The 25,980-nt window shown below is 51.3% G+C and overlaps 1 protein-coding gene across 2 annotated transcripts; it reads left to right on the forward strand.

Annotated features, from left to right (window-relative positions):
- The first annotated feature begins 1,367 nt into the window (after positions 1-1,367).
- TRIM3 (tripartite motif containing 3) lies at positions 1,368-25,588 on the forward strand. 2 transcript variants are annotated; one of them, XM_080817717.1, is made up of 12 exons: positions 1,368-1,476; positions 9,646-9,811; positions 15,663-15,894; positions 16,117-16,268; positions 16,461-16,641; positions 16,906-17,638; positions 17,763-17,866; positions 22,847-23,014; positions 23,188-23,356; positions 23,628-23,698; positions 24,741-24,881; positions 25,009-25,588. In XM_080817717.1, the coding sequence occupies exons 2-12, from the start codon at positions 9,681-9,683 to the stop codon at positions 25,159-25,161; spliced, it is 2,235 nt and encodes a 744-aa protein (XP_080673843.1). In that variant the 5' UTR covers positions 1,368-1,476; positions 9,646-9,680; the 3' UTR covers positions 25,162-25,588. The 2 variants fall into 2 exon arrangements, with proteins under 2 accessions (XP_080673843.1, XP_080673844.1); XM_080817718.1 differs by lacking the exons at positions 24,741-24,881; positions 25,009-25,588 and adding an exon at positions 24,465-24,559 and having other exon boundaries at positions 1,388-1,476.
- Positions 25,589-25,980: the final 392 nt, after the last annotated feature.

The following is a 25,980-nucleotide window of genomic DNA, read 5'->3' on the forward strand; positions in this document are numbered from 1 at the left end:
AAAGGGTGAGGGTGCACCCAGGTGTTGAGCCCATATCAACCTTGTTTGAGGCAAGAAATCTCCCCCGGCAGCACTTCAGTCAGTGCCCAGGTACCACCACTTCTTTGCTCCTCAACCAAGGAGAGCTCCAGAATTTTTCAGCATTCTCCACTACCTTTGGAGGGCTGGAGGAAGAGGACAGCCCACTCACCAGGTTCTTATAGCACTGAGATCCGTGCAGCCTGATTTTGCTCTTTGCCACCGATTCTACAGCTCCCAGGCAGCCTTTCTCTGTTTTGGTCAGCCTGCAGCCATCTGACCAGAGCTTGATTACCAGGTTGGGTGCTTCACATACAAACCCCCACTTTGTGGGCCACTGGAGACTTCCAACATGAAAGGTACTGAATCTGCAGGTAACTGGAGTTAGGCTCTAAAGCAGAGCTCAAACCCTGGTTACACACCACTTTCTGGCTGAGTTAGCTGATGGAGGTTAATGTCTGAGGAGCCAAGGGCCCTCAGTTTCTTCCCCTGTAAAACACAGCTAATAAAAGAAGATACCTATTAAGATTATGAGTACTGAAGGAGACAATATATGTAAAGTGATTCGTTATGTTTCTGGCACATAATAAGCACTCAGTCCCTGTTAACTGTTATTATAATTTTCCACTGGGGCTGCTTTTCCACAATGCGATGATTCGGAATTGCTCTGGTTTTTGGAGTGTGGAAGGGAATCGCTGGATGGTCTGAACCATAATCTGGCGAGGGGGCTCCTGAGGGAGAGTCAGGCACACACAGCCAAATCCAGTCCCCCCACCTTTCACGCCGTCCGCCCCTTCTAGCGCTCTGGGTACTACCCTTCCGCCGCCCAGGGATCCGTGCCGAGGTACAACTATCCCTGTGTCCCCCTGCACAGTAGAGAGCACACTAGCATATTCCAAAGGTGCCCCCCAATAAAGACGGGAAGTGCACCTCCTGGAGGGCCCGGACAGGCTTCCAGAGTCCGAAATCTCTGCTGCCCAGTTGCGTTATCGTGACGGAGCCTCAGCCCAGTCCCTGAAACCTACTACGCAGCCCTGCCCCAGAGCGGTCGGGAGCCAGAAGCCGCTGGCAGGGATTAGGATCCGGGATCCGGTTCACGCGGCTTCCCAGCCCGCCGGCGGAGGCAGCTCCCGCAGGAGCCTCGAGGGGGTTGGGGGAGCCGGGAGGGTGGGGTGGAGGCGGGCGGGGCCTCCGCCGCGGCGGGCGGGGCGTGGGTGGGTCTTCAGCACCCGAGCCACCCCCTCCCCCGGCTGGTCCGCAGCCCCGCCCCGGCCCCTCCCTCCGGCCTGTGCGGCGGGTCCGGCGGCGGCGCCGGCGCGGGGACAGGCGGAGGCGCGGGACGTGGGGCGGTGCCGCGGGCAGGGCCGGGCGGACGGGCGCTGGCAGCGGGGGCAGCGCCGCGGGCCGCTCCGAGTGGCCGCAGTCTGGGCCTTGGTCCTCCCATCCTGCTCCGCCGCGGTGAGTGCGACAGGCGGCCCCCAGGGGTGCGTTTGTGTCCCTGTCTGCCGGGCTCCGGGTCCAAGTCCGAACGGCGGTGTGTCTGTCCGAGTGTCTGTGGGTGGGGGCACAGATGCTTTTCGAAAGCTGTGTCTGTCTCTGTCCACGTGAGGCGTGTCCGTGTCCGTGAGAGCAGTGGGGGGATTCTTCGGGCTGTGGCTGCTCACGTGAGGTCCATGTTTGAGGGGGGAGGCGCGGGTGGATGGGTGATGGTTCCTTGGAGGAGCTCGAGGTTTGGGAGCTTGTGTATGTTGGCGGAGGGTGTCGAACGCTTCGGCCGAGGGTCGTGGTGGTGTGGCGGGTGGGGTTGCTGAATGGGACTCTGCGATCTTGTGGCCCAGCTCGTCTGAGGGTTCCTTTCTCCCTGGTGCAGACACTTCCACCCCTGGCTCCCCCACCCCCTTCATCCTCCTTAGGCACCCAGAAGCCCACCAGCCCGGGTGGAGGACACTCTTTTCCTCCTCTAGCGCTGCTCCCTGGACAGGAAGCCTCATCCGGAGGCTGCTTGTTGTAGGAAAGGACCCCTCTGATTCCCCTTCAGCCTGGGCCCCGCCTGGAGGACCCCAGGCCCCTCCCTGGTTCTAGCCTCCTCCCTTCTGGACTTGGCTTCAGATCCTGGGCTGCAAACCTGCAGGGACAGATGGTTGCAGGAGGGGCAGGCTGCACCCCGGGGAGGTCGGTCTGACTGAAGGCAGGTTCTGGGCTTGTTCCTGGTGTGGGGGGGTCTCTGATGTGGACAGCATAAACCCACAACTAGCTCCAGTAGGAAGATGAGATCTGCGAGGTTGGAGTGGGTGCAGAGGTCTTTTTCACAGGTCTTTCCCTGTTTGTCTGTCCAGCTCACCAGTGCCCATTCATCCCCTAAGTAGGGCTCTGATTTGCTGCAGAATTGGAATCAGAGCTGCAGGCCTGACAGGTGCCCTGCCTCTCTTGGCTTGCATGCTTCCAGTGACAGAGCACTTACTACCTTCTGCTGTGGAAGAGCTTTTTTATGTTAAGTAGATGTCTTTTTCCTTGGAACTTTGTTTACTTGTCTTGTTATTGCCTGTGCTTTTGCCTCTCTGTCTGGTGAGAGGGAACTGCAGTGATTGAAACATGGCTCTCCTGTCACCAACATATACTGAGCACCCTCTGTGTGCCAGGTGCTGCCTCAGCCACTTAGGGGACAATGACATTCTTGCTGAGAGAAGAGCTTGAGCAAAGGCCCACAGTTGTGATAGTACAGTCCGTGTTCAGAAAAACAGAGCAAAACCATATGGCTAGAGTAAAGGGTGCCCAAAGGGAGTGTCATGGGTGCCCTAAACTTAGCAAACATTTGTTTTGGAAGGGAGGTGGGGGGCAACTACAACCATCCTCTTAACACACCTAGTCTTACTGTGGAAACCAGCAATCAAATCCCCAAGGTGGGATTTAATCATGGCACATAATACAGTCTGTAGGGACCTTTGGCTGGAAAGAGAACCTTGGGGATCACAGATTTGGGGAACAAAAAGACCCCCCCTCCGATCCCAATATATAAGTAAGGGATGGAGTAGAAACTTGCCCAGAGTCTTACCTTGCAGTAGTGAGATTAGTGACAGAGTCAAGACTAACTCCTAAATCTCGTGACCTTTTAACTTGGTTACATTTTAGAGGCAGAATCAAGGATATAGTCATAGCTAGTATCTGAAAGGTAAAAGAACAGGAAGAATTGAGAAGATTCCCAGGGTTCTGGCTCACATGGCCAGGTAGGTTGTGGTATGTTTTATTGAGAGGAGAAATACCAGCAGGAAGAGTAGGTTAAGGGAAGATGAATTCAGTTTTAGACTAATCTCTGTGCATCATCCGTGTAGAGATGTCCAAGATACGGTTGGATATATGGGTCTGGTGTTCAAGAAGTTTTCTGCAAAGGAGATAAGGCTTTGCAAGTCAAGTGGATGGTAACTGAAACCATGGGAGATGATGAGATTTCCCAGGCAGAGTGTGAAACTCAGAGAAGAGGCCCTGGATCAAAGCCCTGGGGAATTAGACATTTAAGGAATGGGCAGTGAAGGCACAGCCAGAGAGGCAGGTGGAGAACCCCTATCAAGTGAATCATGAACACACCTAGTACAACCTCTGCCCTTTTGAGTCTTGCTCTCTTGCCCCAACTGGTCCATGTTTCTTAATTTTTCATGCTTCTGTTCCTTTACTCACTGTTTTCCCAATGTACCTGTCAAGCTCCTGTAAGACTCAGCTCATATATCCCTTCCTCTGGAAGCCCTCTTTATTCTCCTCCACCACCTTCAGAGTTAGAGATTTCCTCCTTTTTTCAGCCACAACAGTTTGAATATGTCAGTATCATGACACCACATTACGGTTGTATATTTCCATGTCTCTTTACCACACTAGTCTGAGAACTTGTGAGGGGCAGGGTGTACATCTGTTTCCGCTTTGTGTCTCCAGTTCCCAGGTTAAGAGCCTGGTCCAGAGTATGCCCAGGGCAGTCTGATTGTTTGCTAGGCTAATCAGCTGATTGGATGGTTCATCCACTTGCTCACTCTGGCAGTGGTGGGGGAGAAAGCACTGTGAATTTCATCACTTTCCTTCCTTGTCAATCTGACTGAAAGGATTCCTTGGCATTCAGGACTTTACCTCCTCCAGGGATTTTTCTGTTCCAGAGAAACCCCTGAAACTGTAACCTGCAGTCATTGTCATTTTGCTGAGGTCTCAAATGATCAAATACACTTGGGGGTTAGTGTACAGGACTGAGTCATTTTAAGAAGCAAGTGAGCCATACTGACCTCTTGCATCATTTTCTAACAATGCCTTGGTCACCTACCTCTAGCCACAGCTGTGTAAATCATGTGTTCTGGGACTCTCATGAGGTTGTATGAAGAAGTCTTGGGGGAAACTGGATGCTGTGTGAGAATTTGGAGAAACTGAAAAGCCTTGAAACATATCCTTTGCAGATGGCAAGGATCTAATGGAGTCAGCACTGACTTTCTTCATTTGCTCACAATCAACTTCCTTCTCAGCCCTCTGGATCTGGCTTCCTCTCCTCCAGCCTCTGGAAACCATACTCCCTAAAGTTAAAGACAGCTTTCTTCTGCTTTAGATCCTAGGGCGTCTCTGCAGCATTTCACAATGAAGATTATTCCCTTATTCATGAAGCTTTTTCTCCCTTGGTCTTGACAATATTTCTCCTTCCTGGTTTCTCCTGCCTCTCAGGCCACACCTTTTCAATTTATTTGCAAGCAAGCTTTGTTTCCTGGGCCTATCCCTTAAATTTTGAGGTTCCTCAGGGCACAGTCACAGGCTCTCCTTTCTCTCCTTACACTGCCTGGGTCATGTCAGCCAATTCCATGGCTCTAGGCACCATCTCTACACCAGTGACTCCCAAATCCCTGTCTCCAGGCTGACCTCTTTCCCAGGCTCCGGCCTACCTTTCCCGTTGGCAGCCAGACCTCTCCATTCACATGCCCCATAGGCACCTCAGATTTATCTTACGAAAACACTGAACTTTGCATCCTTTCATCCAGCTGGCTCCTCTTCCAAGCCAGAACACAAGGAATCATCTCCAATTCTTTCTTCTCTATTCTTCACATCCCACCAACCAGTCATCAAGTTCTGTTGATTCTGCTCTATGAAATCTACTTCTCTCTACCTCCCCTTTGCTACTCCCCTAGTCAAGGCCACCATCACCCCTCTTGTGGAATATCATGCAGTCTCACCTTTCCCCTGGTGACCCTTCTAAACTATTTTTCACACAGCAGTCAAAAAGTGACTCTTGTGGCTCTATCACTTCATACTTTAACCCTCTCTACCCCCGCAACCCTCCCACCCCCCACCCCAAAGTTTCCCTTGCTCTTTGGATAAAGCCTTAATTCCCAAACAGGGAAGAGTAAGTCTAAACTCCTTAATAAGGCCAACAAAGCATTGTATGATCTAGCTCCTGCCTATCATTCCATTTCATTTTTTAGCCCTCTTCTGTCAGTATGTGATTCAGGCTCCTGAAGTAGAAAGTACCATGCTCTGTAACTCTTACTCATCCTGGAGCTCTCAGTGTAAATGACACTTTCTTCAGGAGAACTCTCTTGACCCCCCAACCATCAGTAACCCCTCTCCCCTGCCCCAGCTCTAGGTTAGGTGACCTCTCTGCTCCTGTAGCAACCTGTACTTCCCCACAGACCCTTCCACATTGCCTTGTAGTAATCTATTAGATTGTAGAGCCCATGAAGGCTGCACATAAGACTTTTTATCCTTGTAGTCTCCATTCTAGCAGAGGTGTTGAGTGAATGCTGTATGAGGAAATGAGATGCCTTTAGAACTGAGCCATAAAAGATGGGTGGGATAAGGGATGTAGGGATGGCAGTGGGCAGCCTGAGGAAGGAGGGTGAACTCTCAGCTCTGAGTTCAAGATCCTCCAGATTTGCTCTGTGAAAATCAGTCCACCTAAACCATCACCTATAGGACCTTGGGGCTAGATCTCCAGGACACGATGGGATGGGAGAGGTGGGAATAGGAGCCCAAGAGAAGAAGGGAATCTTAGTGATTCAGGCTTGGGGGATGGCCTCCGCGGTTGCATGCCCAGCAAGTCTGGGTGGGGAACTGAAGCAGGAAGGGGAAGGGAGGGAGGAGCTGTCCGTCCTTGGATGTAGCCCAGTCCCCGCCCCCGTGTGACAAGCTGGGAGAGCCCCTTGGGTTTGGAGTGAGGCGGAGCCTGGTATCCAGCTGCCCCAGCAGGGCCTGGTAGACCACTCCTACTCTTCCTCCCAAGCCCTCCCCTTCACCAGATAGGAGCTTCCGCTTAGCTCCCGCCTCCTGTTCCTTCCACCAACCCTCAGCCTGTCCTCCTCCTGCTGTGTTGTTCTGGTGTTAGGTCTACCTGGAGAATCTCAGAATGCCAGTGCCTGCATCAGGAGAGGATGCTCTCAGGGATGCCCTTCCTATCCTATTTCTACTCATGCCCACCCTTACACAAACATAAGACATAGGCAGTTCAGCTCTTCTGCTCCTGTCCAAACCTGGAGAGGGCTCTGGACTGGCCCCCACATGTTTGTTCGTTCATTCACTCATTGTCTTTACAGAGCCTATGGTGCATCTAGCTGGGCACAGATAGTGGTTACCAGATTCTAGCCATGGCCTGTTTTAAAGGAGTCCAGCTGTCTTTCTGCCTCCCTTCATGGCCACATTTCTCTCATGAACTGTTTACAGCTACTTTTGTTAATGTCTTTGTCTCCATTCATCACTCAGCCCCTTCAGCCCCTCCAGTCCTGTTGCTGCCCCTGCTGGGCCACCACAGCCAGACCTGGTGGGCATTCCTGTCTTCATTTGCCTTCATCATCCCTTCTTTCTTGAATCACTCTCTTCCTTGGATTTGGGTCCATGGCCTCTTGGTTTTCTTCCACCCCTTTGGGTTCTCCTTTGCCCTGCACTCTCTGTCCCTAGGCAGACTCATCCATTCTCATTGCTTTAATGCCATTAATGTGCCAATGCTTCCAAATCAGTAAACAGCCAGATTCTATTCTACCCAGCTTGTATTCTATTCCTTACTTGACATCTCTACCTGGATATCATACAGTGCCTCAAACTTTGCTTGCTGAAAACAGAATGCCCCACGTCAGTTCCTCAGCTTTCACGGTCTCTGGGCATGGCCCACCACGTGCTCAAGTGAGGAACCTGGGAGTCATGATCAGCATTCCCTTTTTCTTTTCACACCCAATCCATCATGATGTCTTTTTGATTCAGCCTCATGAATATTTTTCCAATAAGTCTACCCTTTTGCCTCTATCTCTGCTAATACCCAACATCATCAGACAGGAAGAACTGAGGCAGCTTCCTAACTGGTCTCCCTGCCTCCACTCTGGTTCCTCCTAATCCCCATAGCTACCAGAGGAGCTTTTTAATTTATTTTTATTTTTTTGTAAATTACACCATGCCATCCCCCCACCCCCAATTAGTATAAAGTCCCAATTCTTAACATCAAGGTTCTTGGTGACCTCATTTCATCCTACCTTCCCAGACTCACCTCTTGCCTTTTATTCACTTTGCACTGACCGCATGGTCCTTTCAGGTTCTCAGTGAGCCTTCTGCCCAAGAACTTCCATTCCTGCTGTTCCTTCAGCCCAGAATGATTTCCCCCACCTCACTCCTTGATGCCCTCACCCTCATCTCTACCATTTTCCTTCCATTCTTCAGAGCTCAACTTAAAAGTTACCTGGTTGGAGAGGCCCTCTCTGATCACCCAAACAAAAAAGTGTTGTTTCTCATAGGAGCCTTTCTTCTATTTAGCACTCTCCTCCCCCACAATGTATAAGTACGTATTTGTTTATTTGCTTTTAAAATATATGTCAGGTGTGGCATAGTCAGTTAAGTGTCTGACACTTGGTTTCAGCTCAGGTCCTGATCTCATGGTTGTGGGATCGAGCCCCACATCTGGCTCCCTACTCAGAATGGAGTCTGCTTGGGATTCTCTCTCTCCCTCTGCCTCTGTCCCTGCTGCTGGTGCACATGCTCTCTCTCTAAGATAAATAAATCTTTAAAAAAATAAATAAACAATAAAATAAAATATATGTTACCACTCCCCACCACAGGGACAGTAACCATATCTGTTTTGTTTATCACTCTATCCCCATCACCTGCACAAAGTAGATGCTTAATTAAATATTTGTTGAATTATGGAATCAATTCAATAAATAAGGATCAATCCTTATGTCAGGCTCCATGCTAAGTGTTAGGAATTAAAAAATAAGATATAATGCCTGCCTTTAAGAACTCTTCGGGGCTCAGTGAGTTAAGCCTCTGCCTTTGGCTCAGGTCATGATCCCAGGGTCCTGGGATCGAGCCCTGCATCTGGCTCTCTGCTCGGTGGGGAGCCTGCTTCCCCTCTCCCTCTTCCTGCCTCTCTGCCTGCTTGTTATCTCTCTCTCTGTCAAAAAAAAAAAAAAAAGAAAGAAAAAATCCTTAAAAAAAAAAAAAAAAAGAACTCTGCCTGCAGTGAAGGAAGAAGAGAAGTAATGAGAAAATTACAGTATAGCATATCCAGGCTAGAATAGAGGAAATACAGAGTATGGAGGGACCTAAAAGTAGAATACCTAACCCAGACTTCAGGAAATCAGGGAGGACCTTCTGGAGGAAGTGACATTTATGTGGGCACCTGAAAGATGAGTGGGAGCCAGCCAGGTAAATGGGGACTTGGAAGAAGATCTCAGGCAAAGAGAACAGAATATGTGACTTCCAAGAAGCAAAAGAGAACAAGTTTTCCAGGAACTGAAGAGAAACCAATGTGACTGATCACAGAACAATGAAAGATGAGGTAGTAGAGGGAGGTATGGGCCAGACAAAGCTAAGCCTTGTTGGCCACTCTGAGGAGTTTGGACTTTGTCTTCTGGACAGTGGAGAACCACTGAAGGTTTTAACAGGGGGTAGGCAACAAGGTGGAACCTGTGTTTTAGGAGCATCAGTCCAGCTGCCAGGGGGTTGGATGAGAGGCACAAGCAAGGAGACAAGGATACCAATTAGGAGGCTGCTGCTGTATCTCAGGAGAGACTTGGTGGCAACCTGAACTGAGGGCAGTAGCTATGTGCTTGGAGAAAAGGGGAGAAGATATTCCGGAGGCAGACTCCGCCAGACCTGATACTGACTAGATGTGAATTCTGATTGAATATGATCCCAGACAGGTGTGCTGAAAGGTGGGTCGGAGCATAAGTAGAAGAGCCACAGGTAGTTAGGAGAGACCCTCCAGGAAGAGGGTCTCCTGGAGGAGGAATTGGGGAGGACAGAGGAAATGAAGGATGGGTGTGTCACTGAAAGTGGGCATCCCTGTACTGTGCACTCAACATACACTATTGCAAATTCTCAAAACATCCGTTTGAAATTGCAAATGAGGCTCAGAGAGGTTATATGGATTGTCTGAGGTCACATACCTTGTTAGAGGCTGAGCTGGGTTTGAAACCCAATCTAAGCCTACGTCTGTGGTTTTAACCAGAGCACCATGCTCAGAGGTCCCTCAGGCCATCTACTTCACCCTGTCACTTTCTGGTCACTGCCCATCCTGCCTCTGGCAGGAAAGAAATGGAGTTGGTTCTCTGCAGGGGATTTGAGTGGTGGGGCTCAGGTGGGGAGAGGAAGTGTGGGCCTCCCTGGGGCTGACCATCTCTCTGTACACAGGCTGGTGTGAGTGGCAGGAACCATCCGTGGGCACCATGGCGAAGAGGGAGGACAGCCCTGGCCCAGAGGTCCAGCCGATGGACAAGCAGTTCCTGGTGTGCAGCATCTGCCTGGATCGCTACCGATGCCCCAAGGTTCTGCCTTGCCTGCATACCTTTTGTGAGAGGTGAGGGGGTGTGTATATGGGGGAGGTATGAAGTCCTTGCAGGCCCGCCTGAGATGGGGGTGGCACGTGTAAAAGTGTAGGAGGGGAGGGAAATGTCGGCACATATAGGGCAGCAGATGTACCCCAACCTGCTGGAGATGAACTTTTGGTGCAAGAATGTACGAGAGGACCAGAAGCTGCTAACACTGGGCCACGGTCCCTGCCCCTTCCCAAACCTCAAGCATCTTTCAACACTGCCAGAGACATCAGACAGAGACATCATCCATGAGTGGCAGCAGCTGAAGAGTTTGTCACCAGTGGGAGGATGGTTGACAGTCTGTCCTTCCCTGCTTGTCTTCATGGTTGTCCTGAGGCACTGAGTGAAAGGCAGCCACTTCCCACCTTTAGGCTTTTAGCCAGTATTTATCTATTGAGCATCTACTATGTGCCAGACTATCCCAGGCATGGGGTATGATAAGCAGACAGATGTAATACTTGCTCTTAAAGAGCTTTCAGTGTAATTAAAGGGAAAGATAGTAATCAAATGATCATATAGCCAGACTATAGATAAATATTACCCCCTTCATAAGGCTGCAAATAAAGTGCTAAGCTATGAGAGTTTAGCTAGGATCTGTCACAGTTCAGAGAAGGAGGAAAGGCTTCCCTGAGGGGCGACCCAGAGTATGCACTAAATGAAGTTGGTGACTTAACTAGTGAAGGGAGTGGTAGGAGCATTCTATGCAGAAGGAAGAACATGGGACAGGCATGTGGCCTGAGGGAATGTGTCAGATAAGGGGGCCTGGAGGAAACCTGGTGAGGTGGGAGCAGAGCAGTGTGGTTGACATGGTGGGGGTGAAGCTAGAGCGGCAGGTGAGGCCCACACCACAGGGGGCTTTGTAGACCTGTCAGAGAATTTTGCCTTTACTCTTAGGGCCCCAGGAAGCCTCTGGTCCCAGGGTCTTCTCACCATTTCCTCCACCCAAGCCTTCCCTCTGCCTTCTGCCTTCACGGAAAGCTGCCTCTGCCACAGGGACACACTTCCTTTCCAGCCCCACTGCTCTTTAAAATGTCAGCTCTGCTGCTCTCCCCCCATCATCGACTGGAAGCAGTTCCAGCCTTCTGGCTTCTTCCAGGCTCTTCCATCGACCTGGGTGATTTCACTACTCATTTAGGCCTCTTGGTTCTCAACTGTTTCTCCAGGAGCATCCTCCATGCCACTTCCGGACGCCTGGATCTTGCCGTCATCCAGAACAATATCGCTTCTGTGGTCATAAACTCTGGTATCCCACTCTTGGCTCCCATTACCCCAGTCCCACTATAACAGCTTTGACTAGTTAGAGACGTCCCGCCACCTCGACCGCTCCTTCTCCCCGCTGCCAGCTCCATCCTTTCCTACCCGTGCCAGGCCCTATGGCTGACCATCTGTGTGACCTGTGTGACCATGCCACAGTTCCCTTGGGTCTTTGTTCTTTTCCGAACCCCTGCAGCAGATGCTCAACCCCGGATCACAACTGTAACTGGACATCTCTGCACCTCCTCCTCCTCAGGCCCAGATCACTGAGCAGTCCTGGAAAAAATCAGTGCCTGAGAAATGATGATACCAGTAGCAACAGTGTATCGATTGCTTACTATTTGCCGGGGTCTGGCTAAGTGATAGACATGTGCTGAATCCCTTAATCCTCACAATAGATACTTTTTTATCCCCATTTTAGAGGGGAGTAAACTACACTTCAGAGTCAGTGAGTAAGAACTGTTTCTGAGGCTCCACAGTAAGTAGACAGCTGAGGTCTGAATCCAGTTTTGACTGCAGGGCCTTCCCTGTTAACTACTACTCATTTATCTCTTGGTCCCTGCTCTCTAAGAGCTTATGCTCTAGTAGGGGGTGACTGACAGTAAGCAATCAAATAACTGAACAGGAGAGTTGTAGCCTGTGCTAAGTACTTTGTAGGAAATAAGCAAGGATGGAGTGGGGGTGGTTGGGCCAGGGGCTATTCTGCATAGAGTCATCAGGGAAGGCTTCCCTGAGGAGATGACATTTGAGCTGAGGCCTGAGGATGAGGAGACAGACTTGCAGATTGTTCCAGGCAATGGGAAAAACCCATGCCAAGGCCTTCAGGAAGGGGTAGTCTGGGCATGTTCAGAGATCAGAAGAAATGAGTGTGGCTGACTGAGAAGGATGAAGCAAAGTCTAAAAGCCAGGACAGTTCATGAAGGAACTTGGCGGTTTTAGAAAACTGTTTAGATTTTATTCTAAATGCAATGGGAAACCATTGGAGGAGGGTTTCTGTTTTTGTTTTGGGCAGGGGATTAACATGACATAAATTAGATTTTAAAGCTCCCTCTGGCTGCTGTGTTGGAGAATGGATTACAGAGGAGCAAGAATGGAAAGAGGAAACCAGTTAGGAAGATAGTGGAAGCCAGGTGTGCTGAACACGTAGGAATGAGGTCTTGATGAGTTCGCAGGTTTTTGCTGGGGAAACCCCAGATTCAGTGAGCTGGGCAGAGCTGCAGGGGGACAGATTTTAATGGCTGAAATTCAGATTTCAGGTTTGATGCAGTGACTGGCGATGAGAAATGGGAGGTCTGGAGAGCATGAGAACGGACAGCTGAGGTGAAGTGGAGGAAGAGATCACTGGGTTTGAGGAGGTCAAGGAATTGAGATCCTGATGCTGGATGGATCACCTCATGGATGTCAGAGTCCCTGAGAGTGATGGCAGGAGTGTGTGTATACGTGGGGGAGGGACGGTGTTGGGGGTCAGCAGTAACAGAAGAGAGTGAGCCAGAAGAAAGTCTTCAGCCATTGGGGAAGCAACCATGATAGCAACTGAAGATAGTAACAGGAGGGTGGTATAGACAGAAGGCATGAGCTTCCAAAGAGCTGAAGAAGAACAGAAATGTTCCAGCTGCAGGGTGGGTGGGGAGGACTCAACCCCACCTTCTGGCCCTAAGGAATGTGGAGTATGAGACGAAACCACTTTCTACTTGAAACAACTGCTGGGAAAACTAGGTCACAAATAAGTTAATATTTGTGAAGCACTTAGAATTGTGCCTGGCACATAGTGTTTGTTAAATAAATAAAAATTAATTAATGCAGATCCAGAGTTGTAGAGAAGATTAAGAGACTGGGGATATGGGAAAGTGTACACCATGCAGATCTTCCCTCCATAGGTTCGTGGTCTCCAAACACAGCCAGGGGCTGTGTGTTTCTAGAAAGTTTCCTTTCCTCCTCCCTTCAGTGACTAATCCCAGCCCTCACCAGTCTCCTGAACCCCTCCTTCACTCTTAGCAGCTGATCTTGCCTGAGGCAACTGAGGGATCCTCTGTAACTTCACCCCTGTGCTCTCTCTTTCCCCCTTCCCCCACTCAGAAAATGGGGTCCACTCCTCCTCCTCAAGCCATCCAGAGCCATTACCCCCTCCCAGAGCCCCGTCCATGCTTCTTCTTGTCTCTTCTACGTCTCCTTCTCTCCTGGCTCTGCAACTGGTAAACATGCTCAAGGCTCCTCATTCCTCGATAGCTGCCACGCAGTCCCTCAAGCCCCTTCTGTCTCAAACTCCCATCCTCCCACTCACTTTTCAACCAGCAGCGGTCAAGCTTTCCTGTCCCTGGTACTCCCTACCCCCTGCCCCCCAGTTTTCCTTACCAATGAAAGTACTCGCACGTTGGCCAAATTCAGGGGGACTCTTTCCAGTCCTTCCCTTCCCTTCCCTTACTCCTCAGCCACTTTTGACACTGATCACTGATCCTTCCCTCCTTCTGGAAACGCACTACCCACTTTACTGCCTTGTCAGTGTCTCTCCTCCTACCTCTCTGCTGGTTCCTCTTTGCTCTCATTCCATATTTGCTCTATCCTGCTCTTCTCACTGAACACGCCTTTTGGGCTGATCTCATCCTCTCCCGTGGCTACAGAAGCTACCTCGATGTCAATGGCATCCCCATTTCTCCTTGCCTTTTCCCCAGCTGTCTCCTGGGCCCCTATTACTTGGATGTCCCACTGTTCCAATAAACTTAGCCAGGTCAAAGCTGAATGCCTTTATAAACCACTCCTCTTTCTGTGTTTTTCATCTTAGTGACTGTCAGCACCATCCACTCAGTCATCTAAGCTAGGAATCTGGGAGTCAACCAAGACTCATCTTTCACTCCCTATATCTACTCAGACCTAACACCTCCTACTTCTGTACTTCTTAAATACTTCTCAAATTTGTTCCAGCTCATAGTCTACATTGCTACTGCCTAATTCCGGGTTTTTCTCATCTATTGCAAGATCTCTTACAAGACTATTGCGAGAGTATCTTGGCTGAGCACATGTTTTGCCTTGGATTTGAATCCAGACTCCAGTGCTCACTGGCTTTGTTACCTTGGACAGCTTTCCCTTTTTGAGTCCATTAACATAAACATAAAGCACAAAGCACAGGACCTGTCACATAGTACTTAATAAACAGTAACTGGATGACAATGACGATGATGATGATGATGCTGTGTGCTGTCTCATCACATTCAAATTCATCCTCCTCACAGAGGCAGTGAAGATGATAGAACATAAACCTGACTGTACCATGCTCCTGGTGTTCCCTGTTGCTACTGGGATATTTTCTTTTTTTCTTTTTTCTTTTCTTTTTTTAAAATATTTTATTTATTAGAGCGAGAGATAGAGAGTATGCATGAGCAAGGGAAGGGGCAGAGGCAGAGGGAAGGGGAGAAGCAGACTCCCCTCTGAGCAGGTAGCCCAAAGCAGGGCTCAATCCCAGAATACCAGGATGCTGGGATCATGACCTGAGCTGAAGGCAGATGCTTAACCAACTGAACCACCCAGGTGTCCCCAGAATAATTTCTCACCTCCTAATGTGGCCCATGTGACCTTCTATGCTTCTCTCTCCAGACTTCTTTTACCATTTCTTGCCTCGAACTCGATCTCCAGCCACCTCATACTGCTTCCTTACTTACATGATGCAGTTTCTGGCCACCTTCTGGGTCTGGAACACCCTTCCTCTTCTCCCTGCACTTTTCTTTCGTTAGGCTAACATTGACTTATCCAGGACGATTTAGCTTAAGTCCTCTGAAGCCTTTTTGTCCACAGCACCCCCTCCCAGGGCCAAATGCCCCTTTTACACATTTCCTTATTATTGCATGTACAGTATTCTTTATGCTAATAATAAATAATACTAATACCCTACAATATATAGTGCTGTGAGTTGGCATGTGAGCACTTCACATTTAATCCTCCCTCCAATACCCTGTGAAGTCTGTGCTGTCTCCATTTTACAAAGGAAGGATCCTTGGCTCATAAAAGGTATGTCATTTAGTAGGTGTCTCATAGATGACCGACCTAGGAGTTGAACCCAGCAGCCTAATTCCAGGCTGTGAGTTGGCATGTGAGTTGTGAGTTGCCATGCCCTTACCATTATACTATTTACTTCTATAAACTCTTCTTATGACTTTTTTTCTCTATCGACTTGGAAATATTTTAGAGATGGGCACTGTGGTTTATCTATTTATCGCCAGAGCTTGGCCCAGATTTGGCAAGAGTAGGCAGTCAGTAAATGTTTAATGAGTTAATGGGAGGAGGGGCTAGTTGCACATTTTCTATGAGAACCATTTGTAAACACCTGTGAAAGGTGAGCCTGTGTTTGTGCAGTGTGAGGAATGCTGATCTGTCTGCTCTCCTGAGAGAGATCAGGGATGTGTTTTACTCAGTAGTGAAAGGTGAGGCCTTTCACACCTGTTGGCAGAACAAGACGTGTGTGCTAACCAGAGAGATCACAGAATGAAGTATACATCTGTGAGGAGAATTGGCATTCCTGGAAGGCACGAGGAGGGATGCACTGATTTTGCCCACTCCTCCTTCCTTTGACTCCCCCTCCTCCCTGGCCAGATGCCTCCAGAACTACATACCTGCCCAGAGCCTGACGCTGTCATGTCCGGTGTGTCGGCAGACGTCCATCCTCCCTGAGCAGGGCGTCTCAGCACTGCAGAACAACTTCTTCATCAGCAGCCTCATGGAGGCGATGCAACAGGCACCTGATGGGGCCCACGACCCAGAGGACCCCCACCCCCTCAGCGCAGTGGCTGGCCGCCCCCTCTCCTGCCCCAACCATGAAGGCAAGGTGGGCCCAAGCAGGCCCAGTGAGGCCAGGACTTGGGGTGGAGGGCGAGGAGCGGTTGCGGGAGGGGCCAAGTGGCTGTGGGTGAGAGGGTGTCTCTCTGGATAAGTGGTCCAGGTAGGGAACGCACCTGGAAGGGGAGGGGAAGGAGGGCAGAGTGGGAGGGGAGGAGGCAAAGCAGTTTGGTGTCTAGACATTGCCTGACTGGAGCGCTTTTGCCGCCAGACGATGGAGTTTTACTGTGAGGCCTGCGAAACTGCCATGTGTGGCGAGTGCCGCGCTGGGGAGCACCGGGAGCATGGCACCGTGCTGCTGCGAGACGTGGTGGAGCAGCACAAGGCGGCCCTGCAGCGCCAGCTCGAGGCGGTGCGCGGCCGGTAGGAGCGGGGGAGGGGGGGGAATCTGGGCTGCGGGACCCTGGGGATGCTAGAAATAAAACTGTTCCGGAGGGCAGGGAGGTCTTGGGGAGGGGATCTCCTGGATGACACAGTAGATTATGCCCTGAGAAGGAATGGTTTGGTGAAGCCATCCTCAGGCAACCCCGGTTAAGAGATGTTTCCCCTCCCTAGACTGCCGCAGCTGTCGGCAGCTATCGCCTTAGTGGGGGGCATCAGCCAGCAGCTGCAGGAGCGCAAAGCAGAGGCCCTGGCCCAGATCAGCGCAGCCTTCGAGGACCTGGAGCAAGCACTGCAGCAGCGCAAGCAGGCTCTGGTCAGCGACCTGGAGGCCATCTGTGGGGCCAAGCAGAAGGTGCGTCTGTTCACCCTTCCCTACCACCATCCGTTGTGAGATGGCCTTACTGCCACCATGCTTTCCATACCTGGGCACCCCATCCCCCAGACTGTACTTTCTGCCCCCTGACCTGGCCCCATAGGTACCGCGGTATCTGTGTTCTTTGTCCATACTCACCCTCTTGCATTTCTTTCATACTATAGTACTGTAAGGTCATGAGGAATCACAGAGACCCTTTCGGTGCCAGTGTGCGCACCCAACCCTCCCCCAACCCCTCCTCAGGTGTTGCAGACCCAGTTAGACACACTGCGCCAGGGTCAAGAACACATCGGCAGCAGCTGCAGCTTCGCTGAGCAGGCACTGCGCCTGGGCTCGGCCCCAGAGGTGTTGCTAGTGCGCAAGCACATGCGAGAGCGGCTGGCGGCGTTGGCGGCCCAGGCCTTCCCAGAGCGGCCACACGAGAACGCGCAGCTGGAACTGGTCCTCGAGGTCGACGGGCTGCGGCGGTCGGTGCTCAATCTTGGCGCGCTGCTCACCACGAGCGCTACTGCACACGAGACGGTGGCCACGGGCGAGGGCCTGCGCCAGGCGCTGGTGGGCCAGCCTGCCTCGCTCACCGTCACTACCAAAGACAAGGATGGGAGGCTGGTGCGCACAGGCAGCGCCGAGCTGCGTGCCGAGATCACCGGCCCCGACGGCACGCGCCTTCCTGTGCCGGTGGTGGACCACAAGAACGGCACATACGAGCTAGTGTACACGGCACGCGCCGAAGGCGAGCTGCTCCTCTCAGTGCTGCTCTACGGACAGCCAGTGCGCGGCAGCCCTTTCCGCGTGCGTGCCCTGCGTCCTGGGGACCTGCCACCTTCCCCAGATGACGTCAAGCGCCGCGTCAAGTCCCCCGGCGGCCCAGGCAGCCACGTGCGCCAGAAGGCCGTGCGTCGGCCCAGCTCCATGTACAGCACGGGCGGCAAGCGGAAGGACAACCCCATTGAGGACGAGCTTGTCTTCCGTGTTGGTACAGAAGGCTGAGGGCGGAGCCAGATGGGGCGGGCTCAGGCTATTGGGCAGGGGGTACTGGGAGGGCGACTCTAAATGACCTCAGTGAACTGTTTTGTTTTCCCTCCCTGCCTTCCCCACAGGCAGCCGAGGAAGAGAGAAGGGCGAATTCACCAATTTACAGGGAGTGTCGGCAGCTAGCAGCGGCCGGATAGTGGTAGCAGACAGTAACAACCAATGTATCCAGGTAAGCGCCTTTCCTCTTCTCCTGTGATGCCAGTAAAGGTCCTGAAACTACAGCCTCCTGAAAAAACAGTGTACAGGTCACCTCTTGAAAGATGAACCAGCCCTTGAAGATAGTACCAGTACTTTAAGAGCAGTGAATCATATCACCAGCACCCCCCCCACCCCCCCCACACACACACTTGCCATCCACTCCCACTGGTCGCAACACTATCCTGCCCCTTCATGGTTAGGCACGGGGTTTTACTATGCTTGCAGCCTCTACCTCCCAGGCTGGGCCTCAGGCCACACGAGCTCCTGGACCCCAAAGATCTGGTTCATTCTTCATACACTTCTCTCTGTTTGATCTTTCACCTGAGGAGCTTCCTGTCTGCCCTGTCCCCACGTGGTCTGGATGCAGGCTCCCTGCTTTCCTTTTATCATAGCAGCCTGGCTCCAGAGTGTATCTTGTCTCTGCAGGTCTCTGCATACATCTGGTTGGCTAGACAATCAGATGGGGGTAACTTGTGAAAATAGGTATCTTCTAGAGGCTAAACTATAGTGCAGCCTCACAGGTAGTCCTGTCCCTGGTGCTCCCAGTCCCTCACATACCTGATGAAAGCATCTGCTGCACAGCACAAATGGACATGGCCTCACTGCACTTTGAGCTTCTTAAAGCCAGGAAGCATGCTTTTCTCTCTCTTTTCCTTGTACTGAGCCCAGAGCCTAGTGACAGGCACCAGCTTTGGAGACGGTACAGCCGCAGTTCAAAGCTCAGGCTCTGAAACTGGACACCTGGGCTTGAATCCCAGCTCTACCACTTACTGACAAGTCACGTGACCTCTCTGAGCTTCAGTTAACTCATGTGTAAAATTAGGAAAAGAATACCTCATGGAGTTGCTGGGAGCATTAAAATGACATAATGCACAGTGTCTGACACCTGGTGAACCTTCTAATGTTAGTTATTGTTAAAAATATCATTGTCCAGGTAGAGACTGTAAACAAAAGCCAGGAGGTAGGAAAGTGCTGGAGGGGGTTGTTAAGGGAACTGGAAGTATCCCAGCCAACTGGATGTAGATTACTATTAGGAGCTGAGTAGCTGAGGTCACATTGTAAACAGTTTTGGAGAGGATGCTGTGGAATTTTGATTTTAACATGTTCTGGATTGTTTCTAACTACCATGCACTTCAGTTCTTGAAAACATTTTATCAGGTGGCAAAACTTGTCTTGAAGATCCTTACTTCACAACATCTATAAATTTAAAATTCTTCCTGACCCTATCTGAGTACCCCTGCCACAGGTCTGTCACCTCAATGTCAGCTGCTCCCACCCCCTGCTTTCCATGTTAGCAGGCTGAAGGTGCCAGGAACTCTTCCATGGCCATATTCCTGGTCCTGTCCAGCCTGCTTTTACTCCTACCCTATTCCTAAGGGCAGAGGAATGGAGAGGTGCAGGGCAGCACATGGAAACATTTCAGTCCAGCCTAGACAGTGAGGGAGGGATCAGGTGGGAGGGGGTGGTGCCAAGGCCCTACTCAGTCCCACCCTCCACCTTCCAACTCCTTTTCTCCTCCTTATGCCAGGGATTGCTTTTGGTCCAAAAGCTGAGATTTGGGAAAGTGTCCCTGGTGTGCACACACAGGTGCTCACATGCACGCAAAGATGTATGCTGCTTTGTCTCCCTGAAGAGGGACTGGGGAACTGAGAGGGAGGGCCTTGGGGAGCTCCCTCTCCTCTCCAGATACCTGCTGCTCCTACAGTGGCCCTCCTTCTCGCTCCTACTCCACCTGCCTCCTAATTTCATAACTGCTAGGAGGTGGGCTCTTGGATTCCAGAGCTGAGTTTCTGCTTCTCTTATTTTGGGGTCTTTCAGGCTCCCAGATAGATGTTGCCTCCCCTCCCCATTCATGAGGTTTGGTGACCTTGTGAACTTTTCCTCCTTTGGACTGTCTATGGTGACAGCTGAGGCAGATCCCTTTGTTTTGCCGAATCAGCATCAGCTGACAGGAGACAAAAAACATTTTGTGATTTTGAATGAAAAATTTGATTTGTATATATTATATCCTTGTGTAATAGTCTTAGTCTTTTTAAAAATAGTCTTTATAAAAAAATTTTATCAGCTCTTCTCTGGAAACTTCCTCATTTCCTTCAGGCAGAATATTAATCCCATTCTTCTCTGAGTTCCCTCAGCCTTTGCTGTAGCACTTTTCATTCTTTATCAGAATCACTGGTTAGTTGTGTTATTTTTTTAGTCTCTCTGCTCCCCCCACCCCACTAGACTCAGATTCTGAAGTTACTAAGGGCAACCATGGTATAGCTCAAGGACCAAACTAAGGCACCAGCAGATTAAGGATGTTAAGAAAGCAAATATGGCAGGTTTTGGTGAGCTTTCAGACGTCAAGGGAGAAGAGGGGATCAAGAATGGCAGGACCTGGGGCACTGGGTCGAGGGTGCTGCCATTCAGGAGGAGGCCGGGCTATCAGTTGGTGCGTTCCCTTCTGCACATGTTGAGCGTGAGATGGCTGTGCGGCAGCTGAGAGGAGATGCCCAGCTCTGTGTGAGCTCGAGCTAAGGAGTTCATGCATTTGCTGACTGCCTTCCATGTGCCCGTTGCTGTGCCAGGAGTGCAAATGCAGCGGCAAAGGTGGTCAGTCCCTGTCTCACCTGAGGCTTACCTCCTTAGGAGATAAGGGTACTCAGCAGTTAGTTGCAGGAGTGACTGTCATTCACAGGAAAACTATAAAGTGTAGGTCGTGGAGGCCTGCCTTTACCTGTGTGTATTGATTCAGGGCCTGGAGTTGGTCCTGAAACACTTCTCTGAGGAAGTGACCTGGAAATTTCTGAGAACCACAAGATGAATAGGAGTTGACCATGTGTCAGAGGTGGGATAAGAGCAGAAGAGAGGAGCTAGACCCCTCCCCACCCCCAACCCCATGAAGCCTCAGTGTTGAGCTGGAAAGTGAGCTGCTCAGACTGGTGGGGAAGGTGGACGGGGGGCAGTCACACAGCCTCACTGCTAATCTCTCAGGTCCTTTTAGTCCCTCTGACATCAGCTTTTCTGCTCAGGGTGCCTGCCCCTCATGCTGGCTAGGGCTGGCCTGCCACAGGGGACCAGGGCAGACTCCAGCCATTGGGCTGACCAGCCAGCTGAGGGCATGCTGGAAGTCCACATCAGGAGGAGTTGATGTCTGCTGGTGGGACCAGTTCAAACATCCCTTCAGGTCTAAGAGGTGGGGATGGGGCAGGGGCCTAGTCCACTAAGGAAGGAACAGGTCAATGGAAGAGCAGGGCAAGACCCAGAACTTGAGTTCCCCAAGGCTGCTCCGGGCTCTGACTCATCTTGTGTCCCTAGAGCATGTAACAGAGCAAAGCATGTGAGGCTTGTATAGTGAGTGGTTTTGGCTGTGAAGGAGAAACAAGAAGGCTTGGCTGTGGAGGGAAGGAGCTTTAAAGGAACTTTAAAGGAGGTGCTCTTAGGATGGGGAGACCTGAGCATGTTGGGCGGCTAAGGGAGGAGGTAGGAGTGGGGAAAAGGTTGGAAGGTTCACTCTGTCCAGGAGAAGGTTACCTTGCCAGCCTCTTAGCCTGGATATGCTCATCCTTGTTCACCACCCCACCCTTTCTTGTCTGCTACCAAGTCTTACTGTCTTCCTCCCATGTCTCTTGAATCCATCTTTGCTCCAGCAAGTGCCCTGCAACAAGCTATCATCCCTTTTCACCTGGACCAGTGCAACACCTCTGACTGCCCAACTAGTGCCCAGTTTGGACTCCTCCCTGCAGCCAGAGTACTGTTTCTTAAAAGCTCCCATGTGTTTTTTCCAACACCAGCAAGCAGCTCTCAGTGGACACTGACCAGGTGTCCTGCAAATTTAACTGATTTTGACTCTGTCTACCTAGAGATAGTATCACTTCCCATAAGACAGTCTCCATGTCAGATGGCAGTCTCAGGTCCAAGTTGTTACTTATGCTTCTGACTGACCAGCTATAAATTGGAGGGTCATACGACCCCCTCTTCAGGTTCAACTAATTTGCTATAGTGCCTCATAGAATTCAGAGGAACATTTAATTATGTCTACCAGTTTACTGTAAAGGATACAGATGAACAGCCAGATGGAGAAGTACATAGGGTGAGGTCTAGTAGAGTCTCTAGGTGGGCACTCTGGTCCCTGTAGAACTGGGGTGTGCCACCCTCCCAGCACCAACCTGGGAGCACATCAAATCTCTGCCTTCCCCTCTTCTTCCCAGAGGTTGGTGGATAGGGCTGAAAGTTCCAACCCTTTAATGATTTGGTCTTTCTGGTGACCAGCCCCATCCTGAAGCTGTGTAGGGGCCCCATCCCAAGTCACACCATTAGCATAAGCTCAAAAGGGGCTCCTTGTGAATGACAAAAGACACTCCTATTAATCAGAAAATTCCAGGGGTTTGAGGAGCTCTGCACCAGGCACTGGGGACAAAGACCAAGTATATTTTTTGTTATACCACAGAAGTGAATCTCATCTTGTCACTCCCCTGCCCAGAAATTTTCAGTAAATCCTCACTATACCCAGGATAAAACCCTGCTTCTCCTGCTATTCATGGGAGTGCTCCCTGCAGTCCAGCCATCCCTGGGCGACCAGTGCCCATCCTGGACACTGTGCCTTTTACATACTGTTCACTCTGCTTAAAATGCCTTTCCTCTTCCTTTCCTGGCCAGCATGGTTTGTCTCTTGGCATCCTTATTAGGTTATGAACCCAGATAGTCCTTTCTCAGGGCCTTTCCTGGCCATCTACCCTCGCCCCTCACGTCATGTTCCTAGAGTCTCTCTCATCATGCCTGTGCTGCATGTCACCTCAGGTCTGCAGCTATGTCTGATTCTTCTCTGTACCCCTCAGCATGGTGTCAGTAAGTGCTTGTTGAATGGCTGAATGATTAGGGGGGGTCTCCTCCCTCAGGATCTTGCTCCCTTCCCTCTGTGCCCACAGTCTCTCCCCTCCTCCCCGCTCCTTCCCTTGCTCCTCTGCTCCAGGTTTTCTCCAATGAAGGCCAGTTCAAATTCCGCTTTGGGGTCCGAGGGCGCTCACCTGGGCAGCTGCAGCGCCCCACAGGTGTGGCAGTGGACACCAATGGAGACATTATTGTGGCAGACTATGACAACCGTTGGGTCAGCATCTTCTCCCCTGAGGGTAAATTCAAGGTAAGAGGCCTATGGTCTTGGTGTTCTGCACTAGTGGTGGCCAGCTGAGGTGACCATGGTGGTTAGGGCCTGGGATGGTCCAACTCCAGCCCAAGCTTCTCCTTTATTGTCAGGCTGGGACTACTCTCCCCACAAGGCAGGATACAGCACCTAATGGTATTCCCTTCCTCCAGACCAAGATTGGAGCTGGCCGCCTCATGGGCCCCAAAGGCGTGGCTGTAGACCGGAACGGACATATCATTGTGGTCGACAACAAGTCTTGCTGCGTCTTTACCTTCCAGCCCAATGGGAAGCTGGTCGGCCGTTTTGGGGGCCGCGGGGCCACCGACCGTCACTTTGCAGGTATTGGGGAATAATTCAGAGATCTATTCTGATATCCCAGCCCCAGAGAGCTATCCTGGTTACCCCAGATTTAACCACCCCTCCTCCTATACTTTGGCCTTAGAGGACCCCCGTCCCTTTACTGTACCCTACTACCATCATCCCAGAGGCACCTGTCAGCCTCTGAGGCCCCACCCCTCTTCTAACAGCCTAGGTTTGTCATCCCGGATACTCTTCTCCAACCCACTCCGTATCCCAGCTCACTGCCTTAGAAACCACTTTGTATTTTTAGGGCCCCATTTTGTGGCTGTGAACAACAAGAATGAAATTGTAGTGACGGATTTCCATAACCATTCAGTGAAGGTCAGTGTCCTCCTGCCTTCTATGACCGCTGTCCCAACATCCTTTCCTCTTTTACAAGACCCCTCTCTGCCTCACCTCCCCCGCCACCACCTTGAGATCATTCATTTGAACAATAAACATTTATGGCATGGCTACTTTGTCCCAGGCACTATGCTGGAAGCTGGGGATACAGTGATGAACAAGGCAAATATGCTGTCTATCTTCTTGGTAATGGTCTAGCAGGGAAGAAGTGAAGGAGCATATCACAGTGTATTATTTTGTTACAGTTGTGTGGTAGGGAAGTGCAGGGAACTGTGTGAGGGCATAGCAGAAGCATTTGATTCAGGTGTGATGGAGAACCCACTAAAGCAGCAGGGGAATTAGCCAGAAGGGAGAGGAGGAGGAGAGGACTTCAGGCAAAGGGGACAGGAGGAGCCAAGAACTGGCGGTGGGAACACTTTAGTGTGTTTAAGAAACCACAAGTAGTTCAGACTGAGTTTGAAGAGGGGAGTGGTTCAAGTGCCAATGAGTCTCATGTGCCCTGTGAAGGGGCTTGTTCTCTTCCCGGGAGCTGTGGGGAGTCACTGAAGTCTTGCAGGCTGCAGGGCAACACAGTCCTGTGTCTTAGAAAGATCACTCTGGCTGTGGTGAGACTAGTGTCAGGGAGAGCCGTCTTCTGTAGTAATCGAGATGGGAAATGTTGAGGACCACTGCAGTGGCAATATATACAGTGGGGTGCAGATTTGAGATAGAATCAGCAGGTTGTGTGAATTCCCTGGTTATCAAGCAGGGGAGAAGGTGGAGTTGAGAATGACTGAGAAAGAGAGCATTCACTGAGAAAGAGAGCACGGGGGAAGTTGAGCTGTTGGATTTGATCTGTCCGAGGAACACTACCTGGAGATAGTCAGTAGGCAGTGGTAAGCATGGCTGTGAAGCCTGGGAAGAACTGGGCTGGTGCTGCAGATCTGGGGGTCCTCAGCCCTGGGGCTTCACCCTGCCCCCTCTAAGGCCCTGCCCTCTGCCTGAGGCCACTTCCGCAGCCCCCAGCCCTTTCCCCTGCCAGGTGTACAGTGCCGACGGTGAGTTCCTCTTCAAGTTTGGCTCCCATGGCGAGGGCAATGGGCAGTTCAACGCCCCCACAGGAGTAGCAGTGGACTCCAACGGGAACATCATCGTGGCTGACTGGGGCAACAGTCGCATCCAGGTGAGGCTTCGGGATAGCAGGGTGGTGAGACTTCCTGCTGTGCTCTGTGCACCCCTCCCCCTCTCCTTGGAAATGCCTCCCACCTGCCTGATCTCACCTCTCCTTCCATTGTCCACTCACTCTCCAGGTATTCGACAGCTCTGGTTCCTTCCTGTCCTACATCAACACGTCTGCAGAGCCACTGTATGGCCCCCAGGGCCTGGCACTGACCTCAGATGGACACGTGGTGGTGGCCGATGCTGGCAACCACTGCTTTAAAGCTTATCGCTACCTCCAGTAGCTGCACAGGGGCTCTGCCTGGCTCATGGAGGGACAGACATGGGGGGATTGGACAAGAGGGTCTGGCCAGGAGGTGGGCTGGACGTGGCAGCACTGAATGTGGGCTGTGGGCGTGGGTGCGCCCGGTGCCCTCCCTCTCCCTCTCTCCCAACCCCACGGTTGCACTTTATTTATTCGGTTCTTGCTTTGGTGACTGGGTGGGCCTGGACTGTGGTCCCAAGGATGTGTGCAGAGCTTCACCCTACCCTCCACCCTTTACATACTTGCCCTGTCCCATCAGTCTGCTCCCCACCCACCCCCAGCCTGGGTCCAGAACAGCCTCTTACTCCAGGGCAGAAGTCCCTCTGGTTGTCTCCCTACCACCCCGTACACACTGACAGAGACAGCAATACCCCACCCCCCATATTAAGTAAATGTGTTCACCAAGATGGTTTTGTTGCTTTCTTGTGGGGTGGGGCCGTGAGGGTACAGGAGGTTGGGACTCGTTCTGAACTAAAAGACAGGCAAGCAGGTGGGCAGAGGATCCAGATTCCCAAAGAGCCCTGACATTTTAAAGTTTCGGGAATGGAGCACAAGGGAGGGTGAACCCTGGGGCTCTTAGGCACCTGCCAAATCCCTGTCCCTAGGCCCGCATCTCCTGCAGACACAGTGAGTCCTTTGGCTGCCTGCCCTGCAGCTGAGAAGGAACCTGGGAAAATGATCCTTGCCCAGAACACAGCCAGCAGCTGCAGGGAGAACAGTTTGAAGGTGTGCTGGTAATCCTGGAAGCCCAGGACCAGGTAAGGGACCTTGGGGCTAATCCCAGGTGGAAGCCGCGTGT

Source organism: Martes martes, assembly GCF_963455335.1.
Source record: "Martes martes genome assembly, chromosome: 10".
NCBI lineage: Eukaryota > Metazoa > Chordata > Mammalia > Carnivora > Mustelidae > Martes > Martes martes.

Coding starts and splice junctions, on each gene's coding strand:
- TRIM3 (XM_080817717.1), top strand. CDS start 9,681: ATGGCGAAGAGGGAGGACAGCCCTGGCCCAGAGGTCCAGCCGATGGAC. Junction 15,895..16,116: donor GCCCCAACCATGAAGGCAAG/GTGGGCCCAAGC, acceptor TTTTGCCGCCAG/ACGATGGAGTTTTACTGTGA. Junction 23,357..23,627: donor CACCGACCGTCACTTTGCAG/GTATTGGGGAAT, acceptor TTGTATTTTTAG/GGCCCCATTTTGTGGCTGTG.